This window comes from Ammospiza caudacuta, chromosome 7 (assembly GCF_027887145.1).
Source record: "Ammospiza caudacuta isolate bAmmCau1 chromosome 7, bAmmCau1.pri, whole genome shotgun sequence".
In the NCBI taxonomy this organism is placed as follows: Eukaryota; Metazoa; Chordata; class Aves; order Passeriformes; family Passerellidae; genus Ammospiza; species Ammospiza caudacuta.
The window spans coordinates 25063659-25085858 of NC_080599.1; the positions used below are offsets into that span (position 1 = coordinate 25063659).

Genomic DNA, 22200 nt, shown 5'->3' on the forward strand with positions numbered 1-22200 from the left:
ACACTCTCCTGCCATCTCTTCACATTTTCAGGCTCATTTAGCAGAAAAAAGGGCTTCAAAGGGCAAATTCACCCCCCTGCCAATTCCTGCCCTCTATTAAGGTGCCACAGGTACCAGGTTCTCACAATAAGGAGATCATGAAGTGTAAATTAAAGGCATTCCCTCTCCAAGGCTCATTTCTAAATGCAGGTCAAGTGGCTTGAAAGGAGTGTCAAAGAGAACAAGCTGGTCTGACCCACCAAGAGGAGCAGGGAGCATCAGCATGCAGTTATTGATTTAATACACCTTAAAGAGGTGTCACTGACTGCTTTTCTACAGCATTCATTAGCAAAACACATTCAGAGTGCAGATAGTTTTACTTCAGTCTTTGAGCTCTGCTTTATTCCATGCAGCTTTCCCTGCATTCCTGCTAGCCTCTTGTTTCCCATGTCCAGCTACATGATGGCCCTGTTCCTGTCTGAATCTTTGTGGTATTACACCAAATTGGATCATGTCCTCATGATTTTTTTTTCCTTCTCCAGCTGGTTGTTTCCACTATCAAATACCTCTTTGCTAACCTTAATTTTCATATTAAAATCCTGTAAGGAAATTTTGCATGTCTACAGCAATTTAGACTAATAATAGACCAGACTTCATCCTCCTTTACTCTGTTTTCCTGCTGCATTCAGCAAAGTTATTACACAACAGGTACTGAATTATAATCCATCACTAAAAATGGTTTCTTTTTTTGACACCATAGGAAGGATTCTTTATTCTAGTCTCTTCTAGCTTTAATAATCCTCATGACTGCTTCTAGCAACACAAAGGGACAGCTTCAGCCACAAGGCTGCATTTCTCCTTAAAGCAATGCAGAGTTGTGGATCCCCAGCCATGTTCTGCAGCTGATTAAATGAGCACTACTTGAGTTATCCAGGTCCCTATTCCCACCCCAAAACCCCTCTGCCCCATCATACTCACGTGCTGATCCTCTTCACCATGCTTTTCTGGGATTTGGGAGACAGGATGTTGGTATCAGCAGCTGCTTCAGCCTCACGGGAGAGTTTGTAACTGCAGGGCAGAGGCCAGCAGGTGAATATTTGCAGACAATGTCATTAAGTTGTACAATGTTATTCAGTTGTACAATTCTCCTTGAAACTGCCCCCTTCTTTATTAGCTGTTATTTAGCTGTACAATGTTATTCAGTTGTACAATGTCATTTAGTTGCACAGTGTTATTTAGTTGTACATCTCACGGCAGCAACATTCAAGAAATCCCAGTCCTTCAGTTATTCTCACCTCACAGAAGGTTGCAGCTCCACAAAGGGGAACACTGCTCTGCCTGCATTTTACCAGGGCCAAGGGGATATTTCACCCCCTTGTAACAGGTTTTAAAACTCCCCAGTGTTTGCATGTCCCTGCCCAGGTGTGGGGGGTGAGAAGAGAGGTTTTCCAGCTGCACTGAGCACCCACCTCTCCTCCTCTGTTAAGTGTCGCTGCCTCCTGAACCACTGGATGAATTTTTGGTCTGGTATCAGGCAATAGCTGTTGCATGAAGACTGCAGGAGCTTGATCTGGGCAATGACTTCAAATTCCTAAGAAAATAAATAATCAGATAGAAAGTCTAATTAGAGAACAAGATTATATTCATTCATACAGCAAGGGATCCAGGACAAACTTAGCTTGATGTGAAGTTCAGTTTCAGTTGAGTAACTATTTCAAGAACCAGTTTTCTAACAATAAAGTGGGATTTCTTTCCCTAGGATTCATAATGTGCACTCAGACTTGCTCCAGAGGAATGTAAAATGCTGCCCTTAAGGCATGTGACCAGAGTGTGCTGCTCTTCTGTAACCACTCATACACACCCTGCCAGAATAACCCTGGATTGTTCAGGGCAGGTTATTGAGCAGTTCAGGGCAGGAAATGGCTCCATCTCAGCCAAGGCCAGGTCTGCTTTCAACCCTAGGATAGAGATCTGGCCTGACTTCATTCAGCCCAAGGTAACCCCAGCACCTTTACTCCTCCAGGACATTACTTATCTTTGACCAACAAGGATCAAGTCAAAGGGACAGACTGACAGCCTCCTCTGTACCTGGCTTGCTCTCTGCAGACTTTCACCTACAAAAGTGAAAGGTTTCCTGCAGGAGAAGGAGGATATTTACTAACTGTGTGTTCTGGAAAGCAAAGGTCTCCTGCCACCAGGTCTGGTTCAGCTGCTAAAGACAAATGCCCTTGGCCAGAGGGTATCAATAAACCAAAAACCACAGAACATTCAACCTACCCTTCGTCTCTTCTCAAAATTGATCAGGCCACCCTGTTGGAAGGAAAGAGAAGGGATCAGAGAAGAGCCAGACTTGTACCTTGAGATAAATGCACAAAAATTCACACAAGTTCCAGTTAATAACACTGCATATTGCCTCCCTTTTCTTTTTGTAAACAGATTTTAAGAGCTGCAGAAGGAGAGGATGCAGAACCATGTAAACTCAGTTGGGAAGGCAGGGAGGGTATTTAGAGTTCCAAAAAATTGCCCCAAATTACCTCAACATAGTCCTGAAGGGCTGTGTCAAGCATGATGAGATCAGTCAGGAAGGTGCCAAGGTAAGGGACCGTGCCTTGCATCACTCCCTGCAAGTGAGCAGAGCAATGCTGGATTGACTGATTGAAAAATGAGAATAATTACAATTCCAGAACACCCCTGTGTAAGAAAATGAGATTAAAGTAATCTGCTTAACCAAGCATCAGTCCTATAATTATGTTTTCTTTCATTACATCATTTTCATTAGATAATATAGAATTTAAATCCAATTCCATTGAGACCAGGATGCTCTCACAGGTATTACCCAGTGGTTTTGCATTACAGTATGGCCATTGCTTCCCAACAGTGGGTCCCCAGGAAACCCTGCCTTTGGGAGGAGCACTGAGGACAAGGACAGGGTCCCTCTGTCACCTGCTGCAGGAGGAGGAGCAGGGGAATGGTTCTGGCCAGCCTGTGTGAGCAGCTTCTGCTTCATCCCTGTGGATTTTTTACCAGAGATGTGTGATTATACCTTGTGATAGTGAAGTCAAGTCAAGCCACCATTTTTTTTTCTCTCCATGAAGTGACATCTTCCCCAGCCATCCACTGCATTTTAATGCTAATTAGTCACACTTTAAACTTCTAGACTGCCAGCATTTGCAGAGTTCAGGCTGGCTCTACACTTGCAAAGGAAACACTTGTTTCTACCATCCAGAAGTATCCATATTTTTCCCAGTCAAACAACTACACAGACAAAAATCATATTCAGCACTTTTGCCTCTCTATTCCAGATTTCTCTCTCCCTGTCCTTTTAAATCTTTGCCAACTTTGAGACAAAAACCATTTTCACCAGCAGCTGGACCCCAGACACATTTTACAAAGCAATCTCTGTAGAAGCCTGTGCAATTTTCAAGCAGAAGCTTCACCAGCATGTTTGAAAGTAAATGACACTTCTGCTCTGCCAGAGCTAATTCTCTTTATCACAAGAACTTCAGTATTTACAGCAGCACACGTTTCACTACATAGAAATTGCATTTCTCTCTAAAGTGTAACAAGAGTAGATAATGGAACTCCTTCTTGTAGGACTGAAAAAGAGAGCTGGAAGTGATGACCACATGTTTATATTCATCAATCCTCTCCTGCCCACTCTGGTGAAGACTTTTCTGGATTTTGCTTCTTGTAGAACCGACCAATTAGGCTAATCATGTTACCATTCAAAAAAGAGAGGAAAACCCCCAAATACACCTTGTTTTTTTGAAGTTGCAGTCGTTTCTGTGACTTTTTCTGATTTTCTTTCTCACTGCTGTCCAGATTTGCAAATTTGGATGTTGCTTCCTGTGAGGTGATAAAGCATTAAAGGCAATTAATGAAGGATCCAAGTGGTGAACTGAAAACTGCATGCATGCAAAATAGTAAGTACATTTAGCCAGACAGGTTAAGCCAGCAAAAAATACTTGCTGTGCAGACACATGTGTGTCTACATACATGTTGATTTCCTGGGACTTGGATGCTGGTTGGGAATTTTGAACAAAAATCACCCAAGATGACTGTGAGGCAATTTTTCTGCAGAATGGCTTTGGCCAAAGCCAAGTGCTGCTGAAAATCTCATGGGAGTGTAAATCAGAGAAGCTCAGACATACTTCAGGTGTCCAGATGCTCTATCCCAACACTCCTGACATGAGGAATTCTAGTTAATTCCCTCATCAGGCCTGCTACAAGTACACATCTCCATCTTTGTAATGCTTGGTTGTTTTTCTTATGCTGCAACACCAGCATCCAGTGACTGTGGTTTACTGACTAATCCAAAACCATGCAGGAAATTAAAGGAACAGGTTTCCATCCCCACAGCTCCAGCTTTCATATGAATGGATGAGATATTTCACCATAGTTGTTTAAACCTTTATTTCCCTGGATGCACAGGGGATGTTGGAGTTATGTGTTTCTTACAGTGGTTGTGCAGATGTGTCACAAATCATTATCAATGTCTGTTCAGGAGGAGAGAACACTGCTCCCTTTCCATGCCACCCCACCTGTTTCCAATGGCATTTTGTTTGCTCCACACTTAGATTTGCAGGATGGACAGGCAAGGTCCAACATGGCTTCCCTTACAGGGGCTATTTACAGTGAAGGAAAACTAAGCCTTTGAGGATTCAGTGGATATTAATCCTCCAAATGGTCCAAGATGAAAAGTAGGGGAGAGGTTCTAGCTATTCTGAGGGATTTTTCTCCTCTCACTGCTTCCAAAATGTTTTTAAAATCTGCTTAGGGCAGCTGGAGGGTGATTTACTGGGAGCCAGAGGTCTAGGCTCAGTCTGAGTTGTTTTGTCTTTTAATATTTAGTTAATCAGGCTCTTTTGAACACACATTTTCCCTCTATGCTTATTATGGTCTCACCTGCTTTAAAAATTACCTACAGATGTTGATAAATGGATGATAAACAAAACAGACTGACAGATGTGAGTGTGTTCACCCACCATTCCTGAGCAAAACACAGAGTTTCTGATCCCAAGGCAAGGGGCTGAGGGACAGGTGCCAGACTGGCTGGACAGAACTGCCAAAGAATGAACTGCTTAGTGAGTTTACAGGAACTTTTTTATGCAGATGGAAAAAACCTGCCACAAACATTCCTTAGCTTTTGCCGAACACAGCCCTTCCTTGCCATTCTTCCTCACCCCTTTCAGGCTCCTGAGCTTACTGGGGTTCACTCAGGAGAGTGCAAGAGTCAAACTGCTCCACACAGAGCCTGCTTTGTTGTCCATCTGGCCACACACAGAGCAGGAAGCTTGTTCCTTCAGAATTCCCAGCCCTGCTTTGTAGTTCTGAGAAAGGTACAGGATAATGGGACAAACATCTTGGACTGATTCCTCAGCTGAAGGTGTGGCACTGCTCCAGTGACCTCCTGGGCTGAGGGGCTGCTGTCCACCCAGATCCTGCTGCCAGAGCCTGCTGGCTGTGGCTATCCAGGCTAAAGCTACTGATTCTTCCAGGAACAAGGAAATCAACTCTCAGCCCAGCAAGAAGTTCAGGTTCTACAGCCTGCTGTTCCCTAAACACCAGGGAAGATCCTTGAAGAAGAGATGAGCTTTGGCAGCCTGTTTCAAAAAGGGTTAAACCTCTGATTTCACTGAGATCACAAGTTTTGAACTCACACCAGTTCTCACCTTCATCAGCAGCTCCCTACTTGTCAGGTAATTGTCATGGTCTGAGAAGATCTCTGACAACTCTTCATACATCAGCAGGATGTCCCTGCACAGGGGAAGATAATGTCATTTATGTCATTAGCAAGCACTCTAAAATCCAATCAAGTTTCTGCTTGTTTCTCATCAATCATTAGCAGTTCTACTTATAAAAGGTAACAGCACCAAAATGCACCCAGTGAGATGCTGCACATCTCCTGGGAGCCTTGGTGGGACATTCTGGTGCTTCCAGCAAAGTTCGGCCTCATCTGACAGCAAAGAAACACCAGCAGCAGCCCCTGGGCAGGGCTTTGAACTGTCAGTGCAGTGTGAGAATGGGTCAGGAGATACAAAGGAACAGAAAAACCCAAGTTTTTGTCCTATTCCATGTCTTCTGGAAAGCTCGAAGCAAATAAGTGCAGGAGTAGTTTTTTGCCCAAGACAAGATAGGCAATATTTTGATCAGAAACACAGGGCAGTAGAAGGAAAATCTGACTTCTTTGGAGAGGAAATACAGAAGGATTCTGCCTGGCAGAGGGATACTTTAATTTATAAAAGGCAAAGAAATCTGATTTCCCCAAAATGAATGAGCAGAACACCATCTTTTCTAGACAGCAACTTCTGGCATCTGTGGGGCAGGCAGTAAATATTATAATCACAATAAAGTGAAGAAATATTTTCTCCCCTGGAAGAAATATTATCTTCAATACTGGATTTTGTAATTTGGGAATATATTTTATGTAAATATCAGCACCAGGAGAAGAGTTGGGAGGATCTGTAGCAAGCTGGATCTCCTCAAACTTCATGGGAAAAAGGACAACAAGCAGAGATGGTGGTGACCTGGGAGTGGTGAGCATGAGCTGGGTGAGAAGTCAGTGCCACAGTTTTTCTAGAGAGGTTGTGGAAGACCCAACATGCTAAAAATTACAGAATTCAGTATCCCCAAGGGCAGGTTGTCCCCTCAACAGAAAAGAGGAGCTCACAGGAGGGGTCTGAGCATCCCAGGAATGGGAGGTTCTTCTGACAGCACCCATGTTAGTGAAGGAACAGAAAAGAAAGAGTGAGGAAAGGAAGAAAACAAGGAGCACTGAGCCCTGTGACCCTTGGGAACTGAGGGAGAGGCTTACTTGGAAACACACATCCAGGTGGTCTTCAGTCTATAAATGGAGTTGGACTGCAGAGCTGAAATGATGGCCCTCAAGGAGGAAAAGTTCTTCAGGATCCTGCATTCCTGTGAAAGGAGTGGTTGGAAACACAGGAGCATTAAATGTCAGCAGTGCACAGACCTTGGTACTCCTCTCTCTGAGCCCTGTCAGGCCTGCTGCACATTCTCACTGCTGAGCAGCAGCTGTGCAAATACTGAGCATCAAGAACATCACTCCCCACTCCAGCCACCAAACACTGCACAAGCTTTGGCATTTAGAGCTTGTTTTCCTCACTTTCATCTATTTATGGTGTCACAGCTTCCAGTTCTCCAAGTAAAAATAAAAGTGGAACTGAGTCCATGAAGCCATGGTGAAAGGCACAAAGGTTATACTTCTTAAAAAGCTCTTTATAGTTACCAATCCCTTTTACCCCTTAGGGAGAAAACCAGGCTTTGCCTCTTTATGTGGTATTTAAAATGTAAACCCTCAATCATCTCAGTGTCAATTAAAAATAAAGACATGCAAAGGAATAACCTGTTATTCAAGTATGTGCACACTGTTAAAGAGAAAAACCTTCCCAGCTTTTCCAGAGCTGGGATCAAATCTGAACAGAGAGACTGGCCCATGGATATTTCTTGTGCATCTACTTTGTGGCAAAAGCTTGGGTGGAAAAGGATAATGAAAAGCTCAAAAAAGTAGCACGTATTTCTCATAAAGAGGAGGGAAGCAAGAGGGCAAGTCTGGTCTGTGACTCCTGGAAATCTGTTGGTGGCTCAAGAACCAGAGCTTGGATGCCACAACCTTCAGCACAGGTGTCTGTACATGCAAATCCAGCAGACAAAACACCTGCCAATCTGACTGCTGCATGGAGATAAGAATGTATTCAAACTCAAATTCTGCTTATCAATGGTTTTATGAATCTGATTCTTACCCTAATAATGCTTATTATGTAAAGGATCCTTACAGTGAAAACAGACACGATTTATTCCTTTGTAGGACTGAACAAATGTAAAGCAACCTCATCATAAGCAAAAGTCAGACCTTAATCCATCAGCATCTCTGTTCATGAGCTGCATTAGAAGTGACTGATCAGCTGAGGAGAGTACAAGCTCTCCCAGTTACTGACCCATAAAAAAACTTCTAATTAGGAGACTCCATTTATCCAAGTGTGGCTTAAGCAGAGAGCCCGGGCTGACAGCACCTGAAGCAGGTGGGCACCTGGGTCAGATAAACACCAAGTTCAAGATCATGGGGCAGGACTCACTGGAACTGAAAGCTGTTTTTGCATGGCTTGGGGCCAAAAAAAACCCCACATAACAGCTCTTCTCCAGAGACTGACATGTTAAAGAATGAGACCTTTCTTTTTGTTCAACCTGAAATTCAGCTTGTGGAGAACACGAATTTAGAGGCACAAATTACCAGCTTTTCTTATTTCTTCCCAGTACAACAGGAGTTTGAACTGGAAGAACCAATTTGGAACCATCTTAACTTAACTGCACACTGTGTAATTTAGAGCACAGTAGGAGTTTCATTTAATACTGGATTTAGTGTTCTCAGTGGTTCAACCAACTGCAGGCTAAAATTGAGCAAGCTTTCGTTTGCATGTAAGAAGAATTTTTAAGACTGGTTTTAATAACTTTGTTTCATGCTGTGTCCTTCACAGAGGGAAAACCAGAAAGAATTCTGTGCAAAAACAACTTTGATTTTAAAAATTTTAAGCATAACAGCACATCAATTATTTCATTTTTTCCTTTTATTTTTAAAGAAAATATTGTTTGAGTGAAACTGGCTGCTCCTGCTCAGGAACCTTAGATCTAGGTGGAGCAGAGGGTTGGCACTAGAGAAAGTATCCAGTTTATCTTTTGAACAAAGAAAATGGATCCAAAAGTCAGGAGGAGATAACAAGCGTGGAACTCTGTGCTGCTAAGCTTAGTTATCAGTGAATAACTGTACTTTAATGAGTGGATTATTTTCTAATTCAGGCACCTAGCTGTTCAAAACACTCATTTGCATGCACAAAGCAAGCAGCTTTCTTCAGAAGTGGGCAGCTCAGTAAATGTGCACCCAGCTGCTGTACATGTGCCATTGCTCTGCAGAGTGTGCACATACATTTTTCATGTGTTTCATGCTACGACTGGAGCACTTAATGAATTAAGTAAAGAGAGAAGCACAGAATCAGCAGGGGTGTAGAACAAAGTTCTCCATCCACAGAGTGAGTGGGATGAGGGCAGTGCCTTCCCTGATTTCCCCCGGCCTCCCTTCTGCCTTGGGATGATGATGATGTTCTGTCCAGCCTGCCCCAGGAAGCAGGCCCTTTTAGCTGGTGCCCTCTGCCACTTGGATCTGCATGTAGAAACTGGGAATCAACCTTCCTAATCCCTTCATACAGGCAACAAAGCATCCACCAGATGATGATAAAAACAAGCAGATCTAAGTGCCACAGGAGAGGTCCAGGCCCTTCCCCATGCCAGCTTCCTGAACCATGCAGCTGCCAGAGCTCAGGTGCCAGGACTCAATGCTGCCTCTGGAAGCACAGAAGTTGCCAAGGCTGGAAAGCCTCTGGCTTCAGCTTTTTCTGACTGTTCTGTAGAGCTCAGAAAGAATCCATGGGATTCTTAGGAGTCAACACACATCCACATGGAAGTGCTTGAAGTGCTCTCTTCCAGAGAGATCTTGTTTATTGCCAGCTGCCCAGTGCTCCAAGGGGAATGAGGAACATTACAGTAAAGTATTAAAACCTAGGAAATTAGCAAACTAGGTATGTAAAGCAGGCATGGGAAAACCCCCTTCTTGCACATATTAGGAAAAACAGGATAAAAACATGGAATCTGCTACAAGACCCTCTTGGAAGCTCTGCTGAGGCACAGGGAGGTGATTCCACATGCTGCTGAAGGCCAGCAGCCTCCCACCATGGAGTGATTCCAGCAGTGGACAAGGGAAGAGCTGCTGATATCAGCTATCTGGAGCTCTCTGAAGCTCTGGCATGGCCAAGTATCAACCCCATTTCCATGGTGGGGAAGAACTGAGGAGAAGAAGGGCAATATCTATTTGGTATCACAAAAAAATCAGTTAAAAATAGAAAGAATTAGAGCTAAGATAGCCTGGGACCAGTGTGTACAACCCCTTTCTCCTCTCCCAACTGCTTCACTCCAAGGCACCCACCCAAAAAACAATAAACAGAATAAATGCTTTACATGTGCAATGTGAATCCACTTCTCAATGATCTTGGCCCTCTGCTGGATTTTGAGCTCCCTGGTCCCCAGGATAGTGCTGATGACACATTTGGTGACCGCATTGAACTGGGTGATGGTGGCTCTGACAGTGGGAGCCAGGTTCTTGTTTTCCTTCTTATCCCTTTGAGACCAGATGGATCCCAAACAGTGGTAGGGCACAACTCTTCTGAAGAGCATCTAGAGGGAAACAGAGGTGTGGTAAGCCAGCAGCTTTCTCCTAAATCTTTTATTCACAAGAAGAAATACAGCTTTAGAGGACAAATTTGACCTAAATCTAATATGGTACTTAAAGGTAAATATTGGTTCTCTCTTAGTTTAAAATATCCTTTGGCATACTCTTTATAGGCTTGATGCCCCAAAAGAACTGCCAGCTAAAAAATAATGGGAAAATAAGGGACGCCTTTATATCAGCTGCATAACCAAGATAAAATTCTTTTATATAATGATATTCAGAAGGGAATTGATAGAGACAAAGCAAAATCCAAGCACTACAGTCCAGAATTCCTAGACATCTGTAAGCCAGGTAGTGTTATAGTTAAATTTGCTGTTTCTCAGTGCAAATAACTTTTGCAAAAGAGGCTACATATTAAAAACCAAAACAAAAAAAACAAAACCAAAAAACCCTTCAAAATGACAGAAGGAAAAAGCTCAATGACTGAAACATCTGGGATAACCACAGAGCTGTGTTCTGTGTCCCAGCAGCAGTCCTGTTCTGGAACCCTACACTTAAAGCAATGTAACTTAACAAAAAAATGTTTTATTTTATAAAGTTGTATTATATGCAATACTCTACATACCACATCCATGTATGTCAACTGTTCTGCCACAACGTGGTCTTGAAAAGAGGAGAATTCTTCTGGACTGCTGATCTCCAGGTCCTCTCCATCAACCAGGTCACTGGAGGAAGTGCTACAGAACCCATCTGGCCAGGATGGAAAACACCACTCAGTGAATTTATACAGCAAACAATGAATCAAAGCAGGTGTTTATTTTGCAACATCACTGTATTACAGCAGAATGCCCCAAGGGCCCTGCCTGATGTAATGGCCCCACTGTGCCACTGGAGTGAGGAAAACGACCAAAGATTAAACTGGCAAAGAAAAGGTGGAGTAAAAGGAAATAGAGAGAACAAATCTTAGCAGAGAAGGGACTTGGTCCATTTGCTAACTGTTCTTCTGAAAGAAAAAGCATTACCAACACCCCAACAAAAATTCCTTACTGGTATTCCACAGTTTTGTTAATCTATTTTCCAGTATTTATAATCTGAAAAAAAAATTCAAACTACAAAGACATGAGGCTGCAGTTATACCCCCAAAATACTGCATTAGGAATGCTCTTCTATCCAGAAATAAAAGAAGACACCAGATTTCCTGGCACCTTTTGTGGCTACAAGGGCTATGCTGAAGAGGGTTTATTCCAGCAGCCTTCACCTTTTCTCTCAGGGAATTTTTCCCAGGAAATGGAATACAGTGAGCACCCACAATATTCTGCAGAATGGTTCTCCTAAATCTGCACTGGGCAGCAGAGAGGAGGTGAGAGAGCAGAACTGTCCTCACTGAGGGACCTGAGCCAGTGCAAAAAGGAGAGGGTTCCACAGCTGCTGCCTTGTCACCTTTTAGCTCCAAGAAGTTGGGAACCAAAAATTCAAACATCAAGAAATATGCCCTTGTTTCCCATGGTAGGAGGAGGAAGAAACAGAAATTCCCTGAAAATAAATCCTAATTCTTTTTACGGTAAGGCAGCAGTAACTCCATAGGGAGGGAGAAGAAAACAGGGACTTGCTGAAGACTAACAACCAAAGTACTGAGTTTACTACTGGTGAGATTTCATTTACAAAAACAAAGAGTGTTATGCAAGACTTCATACCCAGTTAAAGCAGAGCATTAAAGCAACAACAGCAGATAATGTGATAGAGAATCGTTGTTTTTCAAAATACTTCATTGTTCCTTCCTCCAGTAATTAACAGAACATAATCACCAATGTAAATTGCTACAGTTTTGATGTAACAAGTTATGTCTACAAGCTGATTTCCATCTGTACATTTGAATTGCACAATTTATTGGCAGAGCTCAGTGGGGTAAATGGAGACCTCTGTTCTAGGCTGCTTTTGCATGGCTGTTTTGTAACAATTTGCATAATTAAATGGACTTGGACTGGACTGCTACAAGAATCTCACTCCTTTTGGCTTTGTAAAACCTCTTTTTCCTTTTGGCTCTTGAAATTCAACTGGAAATCCTCACCACTGAACTGCAGCCCTACCCAAAAACTCACAACATGCTTAAAACAAGGTCCTGAAGCACAGTGCAAATTTTCCATTTCTTTTTTCATCCCTCTTTTTCTCCTTCACAGATGTGTGAGCAGTCTTTTCCCTCCTCTCCAACAAGCTGGAATCCCCTTGAACTCAAGCATCTCATCATCTTGGGACCCCTGTGATCCACTCAGCCCTCTCAAAGTCTGACTCTTGACTGCACTGAGGGTGAGCTCGTGCCCCTCCTGACCCTGCAACCTCTGCCTCTCCTTGCTTTGCTTGCTCAACCTGCAAGAATTGAGGCCAGAAGCAGCTTTTATCTTCCCGTCTGGTACTGCAATCTAATCTACTGGCATGGCTGATGGCAGCACAGAACAGAGGCTTGATTACCCAAATCAAGCTGTGGGATTAGAGCCCAAATTTCAAAACCCAGCAGGAATGCTTTGGGACAGTACTTATCAACAAAGATTGCAGAAAATGTATCAGGAATTTTGAAAGAAAATGTACCATGATGGAGCTCTGATGAAAGTAAGGCAATCCTAAAACTCTTTTTTGTAAATCCCACAGCTTAATTTCATTGCCCTCCTCTTATTTTACCCTAACAAGCAGCCTCTATTCTGCCACAATTTGGAAAATGTTATCATTCCTACTGGCCCACATGTGACTCAAAAAAGAATGTTTTCAGTTGTCACTTGAGGAAACAAATAGAGAAGCAGGGCTGCTGGGAACTTCTGTTGACTCTGAAGAACAGATGAACCCAAATACAGATCTCATGAGTTTCCTTTTCCTCTTTCTGAGGGAACTGATCTGTTTGTTTGCTTTTCCTGATTTATGCAGGTGCTCATCCACACCCATCTATTAGATTGGTACTTAGATACTGCACAATATATGCTTATGGGAATGCCTTTAGATCCTATATTTGCAGGGATTTATCATCATTTCAACAGGATTTTGTGAGAAAATAAGACATTTTAAGCTATGGTTTTCCAGACATAATTTGCAATGTTGTTGACAATTTTCAACTCAGTGTAGCAAAACCAGAAAATTACTAAAAAATAACCACTTTTCTTAAAACTTTTAAGTTCCTCATTTCAGAATAAAAGGCACAATAAACACCTAAACTTCCTGAAAAAAGGCACTGAACTTTCCATGTCTCCATGTCTCTATCTTTCTTTGAGCTCGGGGAACCCAAGCCAGGAAACGTCAGCACAAGTGACATCTGAGCCATCCTGTTCCTTACCTGTGCTCAGTATGGGCCTGGGCTCTGGGCATTCCTCCTTTTCCGGTTCATGCCTGAGCTATTTTGGCATTTCACAGTATTATACATTGACATGGTATTTCTGGAGCATCCGGCAGACGTGACTTTCATGTAATGAAAGTGGGGTTTTTTTTCTGGCATTTCCTTTATCATTTATGGCATGAATTATTCTCTCTGACCCCTCTACCAAAGGTGGAAGCCGATTCCAGTTCTCATTCACACCCTGTGTGAGCTCCCCCCACTCCCCAGCTCCGGCACAGGAAGTTTTCTGACCAGGATATGGGGATGTGTCAGGTTTGTGTAACTACAGTTCACTATTGTTCCAGCAGCCTGTGACCCCCAATAACGTAACGTTTTCCTCTGTCCTTGGATACCAGCAGCCAGCCACTCCAATAGGAAAAAACACCCACAGGCACTTCCTTAGACAAGGTGGTAACTAGGAAGAAAAGCTGCAGGACAAAGCTTGTGACTCAAGCTGTATTTTGTCACAGCTCTGTACTCTTTTTTTTGTTTGTTTGGGGGTTTTTTGGGGGGGGTAGGTTAAGTGAGAAGCCCACCTAGAGAGTAGCTGTGTGTTTTAACTCAGTGAAATGGGAAGTGTGCTGACAATTACCCAGTTGGCTGCTGCAGCAATCACAAAGCTTTGGCAATATTTTTTATATATATATATGTAGGTGTATATATATATATAAATAAAATAGCCAAATCTTTATATATTCAAATATTTATTTATTTATTTATTTATATTTATATATCCACCCCAGGATGAACAGACACAGGCCACCTCACACTGTAACACTATTAGAGAGAGCCTCACAATATTATTGATAAGCATGAGAAGTGGTGAAATGTACTGCACATAAATCCCTGGGGCATCTTACAGGCAGGGAGGACAGAAAGAGAGAAGGGAATGGTAACTCACCAACAGCTTCTACTTCTTGGTTCTGAAACTGCTTCAAGAGGTTCTGCACCCTACTCTCCATGTCAGAATTGGGCATATTGTTCTTCAGGTAATCCAGCAACTTGAGCAAGCACATGTAGTCAGGGGGCTCCCTGAAATCCTCCGAGCACTGATCGAGCCAGGCCCGTAAGACTGATGCTATTTCACTGCAAGGAAAAGAGAGAACACACTGCTTGCATCCAGATGGAACTGAGAGTACCTGCACCCACCAGAACCACAAGCACATGAGACATTCGCAGCCCACCTGAAGCATCTGTGCTGAGCTGTACCACAGCCATGTTTAACAACACCACACGTTACACACACCATCAACAGCACCACAGAATTTCTTCATTCCGTCTCGGGCCACTGGGGTAAGCTCAGTGTTTGCTCCATAACCACTCCCTGGCATGTTGTGGGAAAATAGCAGGGAGGAAACAAGGTATTCATGGCTCCTTCCCAGTGGAAATGCTAAATCAAATGCTTCCTCTGGGGCCTTTCACCAGCTGCAGGGTCTGGGGATCATACTGGAGCTGCAAATCCCAACACACTGTTCCTCCTTATCTACAGCCTTGGTACAAAGCCTGCCTGCTCATGAAACTGTAGCTCACATGGAGGAAAAGGAGGAAATCCCCAACCTGACCCCCCAGGCACACACAGTGAGTGGGATTGCCTCATCTGGGGGATAAACCCTCGCTGCAGCACGAGCCTGCCCTGCCAGAGCCAACTGGGAGTGCCCAGAGCTGAGCCACAGGAGACACGGTGGGCCTGCTGATCCTAGTGACTGGAAATCCGTCAGCAGGGTCTTCATTTCATCCTCAGCACAAACCAAGCAGGGGCTGTCAAAGTTCAGCAGGCAAAAAGGGTGTCCTGCTCATGCTGGCAGAGCAGGGAAGGATGCTTAAGGAGCTGCAGCACCACTGAACCTTGCTCAGGGAAGTTATCCCAGACTTTGTAGTACATGCAGCTAAAAGAACACCAACAATACTTCTACAGACTGAGGGGGATGAGGGAAAGCAGAGCTGATGACTCAGTGTGGTTTCCATCCTGCCTGAAGCAGGGAGGAGGGGGGAAGTGATCTGTTTGTTTGCTTTCCCTCATTTATGCAGGTGCTCATCCACACCCAGCTATTAGATTGGTGCTTAGATACTGCACAATATATGTTTGTGGGAATGCCCTTAGATCCTACATTTGCAGGGATTTATCATAATTTCAACCAGACTTTGTAAGAAAATAAGATATTTTAAGTTATGGTTTTCCAACATAATTTGCAATGTTGTTGACAGTTTTCAACTCAATGTTGAAAAATAGAAAAAGGAAAAATAGAAAATTACTAAAAAAAAACCCACTTTTCTTAAAACTTTAAGCTCCTTATTTTGGAATAAAAAGCACAATAAACACCTAAACATCCTGAGAAAAAGGCCCTGAACTTTCCATGTCTCCAAACCATTTCTGTATCTCAAGTCTCTTCCAGCACAGGAAACTTTCCATTGGAGCTGTGTACAAATACTGGCACATTCCTGGTGCAAGCTGGGAAACCAGAGCAGTCTCTGGTTAACTCAGCTGCTCAGCAGCATCCAAAATAAACCAAGAGTTAAGAAAAGAAAAGAGAGTTTCTCCTACTCTCTGTGTCTCATCTGAATTGTGTAGGTTTTCCTCAAAACTCAATTAACTTTTAATATCAGACAGATTTCATACAACTTGCATCCATTTAAGTCTGTTGTTTCTTTCCCTTCTTCTTCTGATAATGTAGCAACTTTGAATTTTCAGTTAAAGTATTTGAAAATCAGTTGGTAACATTCTTTGGTTAGGCTTGCTGACAGGAGAAATGCTGGAATTATGATTTCAGAGCTACAAAAAGTATTCACAATCAAAAATTAACATGCAAACACGTTCTGGATTTCAGGTTTCACTGCAAGCTGTGGCACAGCCAGCAGTGCCAGACCAGCTCCACAGCCCAAGGCCAGGAAACACCACAGCAGGCAGATGGTGCCAGTGATGCTCCCAGACTCTGCCACCACCCTCCCAGTTTCAGCTGTCCCCTCCAGCCCCACACACACCCAGAACGCTGCCACAGAGCACCAACAGTCACAAACACCCCTGTCCTGTGCCCACAGCATTTTCCTCTCATTCCCCCACAGGCAGGGAGCACTGTGCCCCACTCCATGCCCAGGCAGGGCATTTCCTCCTGCTCTGTGCTCCCACTCACATCACAGACCATCATTCCCCCAGTCCCAAAAGCCAGGCTAGGTGTTCTATTCCTACAACCACTGGCCAATTCAGCCATGATCTGGAAGGAGGAGCCTCTCCCCAGGGCAAGTTTTTGCACTAATATTGTTCACACTCTCTACACTAAGCTCAGTTTCCAGAGGCTTGGTTGGTGGCCACTTTCTTAAGCTGAACAATAAACAGAGTTTAAGACAGATCCAGTCTCCCAGAGCAGGGTGAAGAGTTCACAGCTGTTACAGACACTGAATTTGCCAGCAAAATCATTTCAGTCAAGAGGGGAAATGGGAAAGAGAGAAGAGGTACACTGTGCCCCAGTGCTCCCCTGCTGCCCAGCTGTTCTACTGGAGTGCCAGGGAATAATGCAGCTTTCCAGACATGGGCTGGACACTTACCCATATCTTGCAGTAGCTTTATTTTTGCTGTCCTTGCAAAGAAACTCTCCATACTCAGTCTCAGATAGGAACTGGGGACTTCAAGAGCTCAGACAGGAAAGAAACACTACAGACTACATTTTTCATGGGTTGATTATGAGCTATAAATTTTTCCTTTCCTGCCTATACAAAAAAAACCCTTCAATGCTTAACTCCTGTGCTGCTGGCCACAGACTCCAGGCTCTGCTTAGCAATGCTTTCAAGTCTCACACCTATCAGAAAGTCTTCTAATTTCCACACCAGCTTTGATTGGAGCCCATCTCTGAAGGTTTCAGTCTCCAAAACCTATCCAGGTAGGTGGAGAAGTGTACCTGAGCCTGTTGTTCACAGACTGGGACCAAGAACTCACCCACACCCCTCTGCCCATGAGCTGCACAGAAGGTGACAGGGCTGTGGCAGCTCCAGGTCCAACAGCTCTGTCAGCTCAGCAGGGCACAGTGGAGGTGGGAAATGAGATCCTCCCACCACACGGGAATTCTCCATGGCCTTGTCTCTACTAGGAAGACAATTCTAACAGTCCTGACAGGATCTGATAGGAATTACAGACAGCATTTCACAGAATCACACAGACTAAATTAAGTCACCCATATTTTCTCAGCTTTGCTTGTTAAATCACAGGTAAAATGTAAGCAAACCACAAGAAAAGGCTGCCCCCAGGGTGGCTTCTCACACCCAGTTTGTTTATAAATACCATCCTGATGACCTCCAGCAAATTATCATCTCAGTCTGATTTGGAAAAACCTTTTCCAGTAACATATGGGAGACTTTTGCTGGGACACACGTGAAGCTGCTAAGGGAACAGCTCTACTTGCAGTTCTTTGTTTTAATTGAGATACCAATCATTATTTTTCTTTCTAATTATTCTTTTCTTCTTGGTTCTGGTTGTTTTCATAACTCTCCCACTGCCCTGTGTTTGACTCTGCTTTTCATGTAACCACACTGGTTTCTGATGTTGTTTGAGCTTAATTTGCTTTACTGGAATGAATAACTATTGCTTTCCCAAATGCATCTTTACTGCTCCCCACCATGGACTTCCCAGGCATCAGAAGCTTCCAGTCAATTTTCTTCCATTTGTCTCACATTCCTTTGGTGTCTATTGTGCTGGAGCACAATGTTTCAGACCATTTTACTTCTGCAGTGCTGTAACTGTGCACATTGTTTTCCAGTGGGGCTGTCTGGTTCAGAAGGAACCAAAAGTCATCAAGTTTTGGTCAGGAACATCTCAATGCACAAAAAGCCATGGGAGAATGTTTGCTTGTCACTGTGAAAAACTCCAAATGCTGTGGTACTACATTAAAGGTTTTGGGTCCTTTTATTTTAATGCAGAAGAGGAGAGGTGAACATGCAAGATGTGTGGTCACTGAATAATTCCCTAATTTTCTCTATTTGAACTATCTCACCCAAATGCTGTGGAATGAAACAAGGTTTCAGTTTAGCTTCAAGGTGCTTTGCAGTTTTCAGTTGTGCCATATTCCAAGTTTTAATAAATAAATTCCACATTTTGATAATAAAGTGGATGCAACTATGAGCTGACATTCAAGACAAACAAAAAAGCCCCAAGTATTTTGATTCACTCTGTGGCCTGTCTTCCATCTGAGGGAAAGCACCACCAATGGACTCCCCACCAGCAAACCGAAGGAAACCACAGCCTTGTAGTTCAAGAGGAGGCTTGAAAAGACTTTTTGCTGTTACTCAAGGATTCAAAAGCCATGGCATTACTAATGTTAGACCTCTGGAAAACAAACAAACAAACAAACAATCATGGCCCAAGTCCACAGGCCAACACAGCAACATGTCTGCCTCTTGAAAAACCTTTCCTGCAGGTATTCCCAGGCTTGTCCTCCTGTATTTTTAGTAAGGTCTCCAAGGAACTAGATTCAGCTAACATTAAACTAGGCTTCCCCAAATGCAAACATCCCAGGCAAGCCTGGACTGCCAGCCTAGATAGCTTTTTGTGTGGCTGGACAGGAATTAATCCCTTCCGGGAACTGCACCAACACAAATCTTTAAAACTGGTGTCAGCCAGCCCAGCACCTCTCCTTGATGTACCACCTCAGCTCCCCAGGTGTCACAGGCTTGTCACAGCAAGGGACCCCAGTGCCCTGGCCTGCCTTGGGACCCTCACACCACCCAGAGACCTCCCAGGATCCTGCAGAGCCACTGGATCCCAGCAGGTACAAGCAGCTGCAACACCTTAGATTGGGAAGGCTTTAGGCTCCTGTCTCAGTTCCAGTCTGGTCTCCAGTGTCAGCCTTTGGGGAAAGCAGTGTCTGCTCTTCTAACACACCACCTCTTTAAATTCATGGAGCCTGTGCTTTGGGAGCAGCTACCTGCCAGAAGTGGACTGACTGCCCAGAAACCAAAATCCCAGAAATCGAAATGAACACTGTCCTTCCCTAGGACATTTAAAAGGCAAGAACACAACTGAATTATCATAGAAATTTTATTAACCCTCTTGAAATCTTAATGCAATTTATCATGCTGATAATTTGTGTTTAATGTATATATGGTTTTATTCTGAACTGTCACACACCTTGGTGTGTTACACATTTTTCTGAACGTGAACAGAAGTCCTAAGCTAAAAACTAAAGACAACAACAACCTATAAGGAGAAGGGAAGTCTGTCACCCCTTGACACAAAAACATGCAGCATGAGACACAGAACAAGGCAATCATGTTGATATGATAACATGAAGAACAAAAAAAATTCCTTATAGGAGGTAGAGGGTCAAACAAGCTATTCCTTTCAACTCTCTTATCAGACAATTAAGAGACACAGCATCACATTTCTGGAAATACAGGGTGAAGTTCATCTAACTCAGATGTTTTGGTGGAATAGATGACCTTTTCTGGACTGTATTCTTCTGTTACTTGTGATTATGAAATGTCTGAGTGAAAGTAGTGAGAAGTGTGGAAAGCAAGTTACTGAACATGAAAAGTCAAGGTGGGTCCTGACAGGGAATCAAAAAGGCAGGTTGTTTGAAGCTTACAAAATTTTTCATGGTTTTGATGAGTTTACTCACAACTCTGAGATCCAAGGTATTTTGAAAAGTATGGTACCTTTGTTTAAACCACATATTAGCCAGATCCCTGTTGAAAAAAAACAATTTTTTGACCCCTCCAGCAGCCCAAGAAATGATAGTAAAGATGTTCAAGTGAAGAGGAGAAAATCCCCTTGGCAGACAGGGTCCTAGGAGGGCATGTTTCTGAACACAGCTGAGATCAGTGATCTCAGGTCAGTAACAACCTCACATCAACTGCAGCAGCCTGGAATCACTGCAGGATCTGGGAAGGCAGGGCAGGCTTAAAGCTCCCACAAGCCCCTCTAACATTTTGGCTGTGCCACAAATGTGCTCAAGCCCTCCTTTAGGATCTGCAGGTTCTGAACACTGAAGCAGGAACATAAACACTGTGTGGAATATTCACTTTTCTTTTTTTAAATACATCATATACATCAGGCATTCTCCTCAAAATACACCACAGCTCTATACTACAAGTGCAAAAAGAGCAGAGAATTCAATGTAGAAGGCAGTAACCTGTGGACTTACAGTGCACCACAGAGAACAATGTTCCTTCCACACATACCCTCAGTTTTTGCTGTTCCTCCTTCTTTCAGGCTCCATGAGGTACTTAAGGAGTCATAACCTCTCCTTCTTGCTGTTCTTAACTTCTGCAGCATTTTTTGTGTCAAACCAGTGGAAATGCTTTAAATTGCACCCCACTTCTAATGGCCCAACTGGCTTTTTAAAGCCTCTCAGCTGCCTCAACAGGAGTCTGATGAATGCAGAAGGTCCCTGGCCACAGACCACAGGCTTTCCCATGAGATATTTTTCCTCTGAGAAATCCAGAGTTAATGGCAAGAAATAACAAAGCTCTAGTGCTGATTCCTCCTCTTTCTCCAAGTCATATAAAACCAAGAGCACAATTATATCATGTTTCTGTTCTATAAGAAAAGAGGGTAAATGCAATTTTATTGGAATTATCCCAGACAAGAGAAAACCTGAACTACCAGAAGTACATGTTTCACAACAGGACTACAAAGCCAAACACCTTCCAGATACCACTAATCACACCTAAGAGACAAGGAGCCAGAGCAACTGAAAGCAATGGAAATTTTTAAGGAAGGAAAGCAAATTCATATTTATATGGGATATGTTTAAACATGTACATAGGCCTGACAAATAACTTTCTGACTTCATTGTTGAACTTTTTATAGACATGGATTTGAGTAAAGATATCAAATTCACATGCAAAAGGTATCTTATGAAGGCCAAAGGATCAAAATTAGCTGTTCTGAACTATATTGATGAAAAATCTGTCAGGAAATCCATCAGAAGTTGAGCTACCACAGGAACAGGACCAGAGGCTTTATCCATTTGTCCCTCCCTGGCTGTGCAAAGGTGTTACGTGCCAAGAGGGAAGAAAGCACAGATGCAGCAGGAAGCAACTGACAAGGCTGGAAAATTGTATGTATGCCAGGAGGAAAACACTTCCACTAAAAATAAACAAAGAAAGAAACAAACCAAAACAAACACTCTCCTACTAAATGCTATTTGCTTGCACGCGCAGGTATAACTAAAAACTGATGCATTTTGCCCAAAGCCCAAGTGACAGAGGTAACATCAAGATTATTTTCACCCCTTTTCTCTCCATCCCATCATCAAAGTCCTCTGGGTCCACAAAAAGGCAGCTGGGGGATTAATCCCACCATGGTTTATACTGGTGAAATTAATTCCTCACCCCCAGTATAAACCCTTCAGCTACTCTGCAGGAAGGGTACAGCTTTAGCTCATGTTTATGACTGAGATCAGGGAATGTCAAATGGTTTGCCCAAAGCTGTAAGAGACCCTAGAGCTCAGTCTGGATGGAAGTGTGGGAACCACTGACTGACTGCTTTTGCTTCTACCCATGACATAATGCTGCCTCCCTGGTGCCTCTAACCAAGTTTTAACTACCAGCTGTTCTTTGAGGAGTTCTCAGGGCAAAATGGGAGCAAAACATTTTACCAGTCAGGAGAGACTGAGGGCAGAGCTCCTATGTCAAGTCCCAT

The 22200-nt window shown here is 43.3% G+C and overlaps 1 protein-coding gene across 2 annotated transcripts in view; it reads right to left on the bottom strand.

The window, feature by feature from the left end:
• Positions 1–22200, bottom strand: part of RGL1 (ral guanine nucleotide dissociation stimulator like 1) — a 76645-nt gene that overhangs the window by 4348 nt on the left and 50097 nt on the right. For both annotated transcript variants that reach the window (XM_058809053.1, XM_058809052.1), the window contains 10 exons: positions 14473–14657; positions 10842–10966; positions 10006–10221; positions 6794–6897; positions 5652–5736; positions 3736–3825; positions 2514–2600; positions 2257–2289; positions 1449–1570; positions 958–1047 (listed from right to left, as the gene is read on the bottom strand). In XM_058809053.1, coding sequence (XP_058665036.1) covers positions 958–1047; positions 1449–1570; positions 2257–2289; positions 2514–2600; positions 3736–3825; positions 5652–5736; positions 6794–6897; positions 10006–10221; positions 10842–10966; positions 14473–14657 — 1137 coding nt within the window. The remainder of the gene's footprint in view (positions 1–957; positions 1048–1448; positions 1571–2256; positions 2290–2513; positions 2601–3735; positions 3826–5651; positions 5737–6793; positions 6898–10005; positions 10222–10841; positions 10967–14472; positions 14658–22200) is intronic.